General features: G+C 38.6%; 1 protein-coding gene across 1 annotated transcript; it reads left to right on the top strand.

Moving 5' to 3' along the window:
* The first annotated feature begins 2,223 nt into the window (after positions 1 to 2,223).
* Positions 2,224 to 2,577, top strand: LOC118842454 (biogenesis of lysosome-related organelles complex 1 subunit 2-like). Its single transcript, XM_036749949.1, has one exon. The coding sequence runs from the start codon at positions 2,224 to 2,226 to the stop codon at positions 2,575 to 2,577; it is 354 nt and encodes a 117-aa protein (XP_036605844.1).
* The last annotated feature ends 2,496 nt before the right edge of the window (positions 2,578 to 5,073 follow it).

Genomic DNA, 5,073 nt, shown 5'->3' with positions numbered 1-5,073 from the left:
TCTGTTTCTTTGCCTATAATATGAGGGAATTGGATTAGATGATCACAAAGATCATACCCAGGCCTAAAATGGAGCTATAGTTTGATAATTCTACTCATCTCATGTATTAGATTCTACCTGTGACCAAGACTGCTTTTCCATATAGGCAAAGTCCAGCTCCTTTTAAAACACATGTACCTTAACTCAGATCCTAAAATGACATATTTAAATGCCACCAAAATCCCAGAACCATAAGATCTTTATTTAGATGGACTAGGTTGAATCTTGAGATTAGTTCCTTAAATCCTTTTGCCTTATTTTGTTCCCATTCAGATTTTCCTCTGGGAACTTGTAGTATTAATGTGATCAAAGATCTTCCCCACCTATTTCAGTAGGCCTCATGTAATGCTAGGTGTGAAAGCTTGATTATGTCTTTGAAAGTAGGCCTAAAGCCTCTACTTACTAGCTACTAAGCAGATTTGGGCCTAAAGCCCTCAGGGCCGTAAAGGGAGTTGCTAAGACCAGAGCCAATGGCATGTGCACTGAGTTCTAGTCAATCATGAATTCAGCCAATCAGAGACCTGAATTCTAGCCAACCAGATGCCAGCTAGAGCAAAGAGTGTGAGAGAACCAGAATTGAATAGGGACAGAATTGAGAGCAGCAGAACTGAGAAGAGGACATTGAGGCAGCAGACATCAAGACAGAGCTGAAGAGCAGACATTGAGAGAGCCAGAGTCGCAGAGCTGCAAAAGAGAGTGCTGAGAGTTAGGATCCATGAGTGATTGTTTACAGGAAGGCGGGAGCCAGGAGAAGGTTACAGGATGACTTGGTTTCTTGCTATAATACTGTGTTATAATTTCCTTGTTGCTACATTGAGGTGGGATTACTGGTTTTGAAATATAATTACTGCTACATAGAATTGGAGTAGCTGGTCTTGGGATTTTATCCTCTGGAGTCTACATAAATGTTATACTTCCTCTGCCTTCTACCTAGAGAGTTTGTCATACGTTGTGATTCTGAACCATAAAGACATGTTCATGGTCATCTGTGAGGTCATGAAGCTTGCCTTACTGATACAGAAATTCAGAATTTAGGTTGTAATTAGTCTCCATAAATGGAAGTAAAAGGGCCCTATTTTCTATGGAAGCACTTAAGGTGATAGTACATATCTGGTATAGGACAGTATATATCCAAGAGAAAATGTCAAGAACACATAAAGAACTAACCATATTCCATAAGTATCCTACAAGAATCGCATAATTGGAAGGGACCTCAGTGGTGCTTTAACCTGTACTCAAACAAGAATCTACTCTACAACACATCCTACCTTTGCTTGAAAACATTTAATGAGGGACAAGGGAAAGGGAATGAAATAAGCAACTGCATAGTGCCTGCTATATTACAGACTCTGTTAAGTACTTTACAAATATTTTTCATCTGATCTCATGAAAACCCTGCTAGGTAGTCCTGAAGCTCTAGTCAGAGGTAGAACCTAAATTGTGAGATGAGGTGCTATTATCCCTATTATACAGTTGAAGAAACTGAGGCAAACATGGTGACTTGTGTATCATAACACATCCAATAAGTATCTAAGTCAAAATTTGAACTTAGGTCAAATTTGAACTGATTCTGGACTTTATACTCTATCCATTCTATCATATAGTTGCCATAGCATGGTAACCCGAAAGGCAACCTATTTCTATTTTAGATAGCCCTAATTGTTAGGAAACTTTTTTTCTTATTTTAATCTTAAATCTTCCTCTATCTTCATAAGATCCTACCTATAGAACTACAATGAATCTCAGAGGTCATCTAGTCAATTTGTCTGTTTTTGTAATAAACTGTTTTTAGAGTAATATGTTTTATATATTATAAGTAGACTATTTTATAATAATAATATAATTAAACTGAAGCCCAGGAAAATTTATTGAGTTGTTAAAAGTTTCACAGGTAGTAAGCATCAGAAGTAGTTGATGTGACTCCAAGTATTGATCTTATGTACTTCCTATTTCATTTGCCTCTTTCATTTACAACAATACCCACTAGGGCCAAAAAAGAACAGGTCTGGATCTCCTTCACTTATCTTCTTTTCCCACTCTTCACCCTTCCCCTTTTCTCTCCTTCCTTCTCACCTTCCCTCCTCCTCTCACCCCACTCCTCCCCCATCCCCATCTTTTCCTCCATCCTTTATCCTTTTTCCTTTTCCCTGGCCTAGATATACTATGGTGGAGAGGGCAGAGGCCATGGAGTCTGCTGAGGCAGACATCACAGGATTGTACCAGGGCATGTTCTCCAAAATGGCCATGTACCTGCCAAGCAAGCTGACAGCCACCAGTGAAGACTATAAACTTCTGGAAAATATGAACACACTGACTAGCTTGAAATATCTAGAAATGAAAGATGTTGCAGTAATCATAAGTAGAAACCTAAAGGATTTAAACCAGAAATATGCAGCACTTCAGCCTTATGTGGATCAGATCACTTTAACAGAGGAGCAAATAACAGCTCTTGAGTACACAGCTTACAAGTTGGACGCATATCCAAAGAAACTAGAAGTGAAGTACAAGAAGTCAGAGAGCAATGAAAGAATTCTTTAGCACAAAGACTTTAACTACAAGAATGTTTTGTAAGATCTGACATAAGTGGGATCGAACTTATCACTATGCTTCAATTCCTAAAAGGAAAAGGTGCTGCTGATCCAAGGAGAATCCCAGACCACACCTTTGGTTGGATGTGTAACTCTCACCACCCCTTGATGTTTTCCTAAGCCTGTACCTGCTGGAACCTCATCTTATTGTGTGCTTCATTATGTGCCCTGGACCAAGGCTCAGAAAGCAGGATTGACCCATTCTAGAGCAGACACAGATGAAAGGCTCTTGTCTCTCTGTCTTCTCCCTTCTTATTTTTCCCCTAGGGCTCCCCCACCATCCCCTTCATGATCTGTTCTTGAACTTAAGTAATAAATGATGACTTATGGAAAAAAGAACAGGTCTAAACCCTCTTCCATGTGACTACTCTTCTGAATCTTAAAGATAGTGATTCTGTCTCCTCAAAGTCTTCTCCAGACTAAACATCCCCAATTACCTTACTTAATCCTTACATAACATGACAAAGAGACCTTCACTATAATGGTACCATCTTTTTTATGAGCTCTGGTTTGTCACTTGTCATCCTACAGTGTGCTATTCTAAAGTGAATATAATACTCTACTTAAGGGCTTAACCAGGGCACAATACAGTGGTATTATCACTTACCTAAGCACAGTGGATAGAGATCCCAACCTGGAGTCAGGAAGACCTGAGTTTAAATCCAGCCTTAGATACTTAATAGCTGTGTGATCTTGGTCAAGTCACTTATCCTCTATTTGCCTCAGTTTCCTCAACTACAAAATAGGGATAAAAGTGGTATTTGAACCTCCTTCTGCAAATTTAGTGCTCTATACAATACTATGTTTACTGATTACTTTTTTGACACTCATAACAATTCTGAGAAGAAATTAATAGAATTATTAACTTTCTAAATTTTCAAATAAACAAACCAACACCCAGAAAAGTAAATAATTTGATCATAATTGTTCAAGCAGAATCATATTTCAAAGTCACATCTTTCTTATTAAAAGTTCACCTAGCTGTGCAACCCTGGGCAAAACACTTAAACTCGCTCAGACTCAGTTTCCTCATTTATAAAATGTGTATGATAATAATATTTTCCTCCCAGGGCTGTTGTGAGGATAAAATGAGATAATTTTTACAAAGTGCTTTGCCAATTATAGAGCACTATATATTATTTTCATTGTTATTATTACTATTATGTTCATTACAGTGACAAATAATTGTATGTGGTCGGCTTCAAAAGTGATACTTTCATTGTTTTCATTCAAATGCCTTTATTTTATCACAGATTGAAAGGTGTTATGAACAAAACTTCCATTTGCCTGAAACATTTTATTTAGTAAGAAAATTTGAGATAGAAATGTTAACTCTGACATTTGTTTATGCTTGATGATACATAACTTAGGGCCTAGTATGTTCTTCCAGTTATGGAAAGTGTTCATTGAAAACTTGCACATTTCACGTGTGCTGCAAATTTCTCTGTGAACAAATGCTAGGGTGCAAAAGTGTGTTGGTAAGCAAAATGGGCTCTAAGCACTTAGTTCAACCAAGTACCCTTGAAGAGTTTGGCCTTTGGTGCCTCCTTACCTCAGGGGAGGGCCTAGTTTACACATGAGTTTGAGTGACACGTCTGGGACAGCAGAGGCTTTTAGACCACATGGGTTTAAGTTGCCTCTTTGTGATGATTCTAGGTCACATGGGTGAGTCACATGTGTGACTCAACCCTGACCCTGAAAAAGATATAAAACCAGGGGTTGGCTTTCTCTTCTTTGGAGCTCTTACCCACAGCAGTGGTGGCGCGAGTGACTCTGGGCCAGCCCACAGTATGAGCTCCCGGGCTGAACCTAGATGTTGGTAACTATGAATCTGTATTTGGTCTGTCTGTTGATGTTTGTAGTTTGTTTAGGGCTCTCCCTCGCCATGGTGCTGATGCATAGACTGGGCAGCTGTAGCTAAGAGCCATCCAGCTTGTAAACCTGGATGTTGGGACATTGTTAAATTCTGGTAACTATGAATTGGGATTTGAATCGGACAAGGTCTGTCTGTTGATGTTTGTAATTTGTTTGTATTTTGCTCTGAAGTTTAGGGTGCTGGATTTTTCCTCTGAACTAAGTGAGTGACATTTGTATGCTGAATTAAAGTAAGCTTGTCAACCCCTTAATGTTGCTTTTCTTAGAAAAGCAGATCAAAAGAACCTGTGCTTTTGCAGGGTGCTGGTAGTGTTCTTGTTGTTGGACTTGTGTTGGTCCTTCAACCCCGCAACAGCTGCTAGCTGGATTCCTAAAACAAAAAACCTTCAATTATTACAGATTTTCACTAGTTCCACATGGTCCTAGATTTACTGTTTGTCTTACTCGAGACTATAATGAACAGCTGAGACACCAAGTTGTCACATTCCATTTAGAGTTAACAAAATTAAATTTGCTTACAATTTCTGTATTCAAAGAGAAGTTAATTGGTCAAGTATTTTGAGTTGAAAAG

The sequence above is a fragment of the Trichosurus vulpecula genome, chromosome 3 (assembly GCF_011100635.1).
Source record: "Trichosurus vulpecula isolate mTriVul1 chromosome 3, mTriVul1.pri, whole genome shotgun sequence".
Taxonomy (NCBI): domain Eukaryota; kingdom Metazoa; phylum Chordata; class Mammalia; order Diprotodontia; family Phalangeridae; genus Trichosurus; species Trichosurus vulpecula.
The sequence above is the reverse complement of the archived record's forward strand: the minus strand, read 5'-3'. Positions and strand labels throughout refer to the sequence as shown.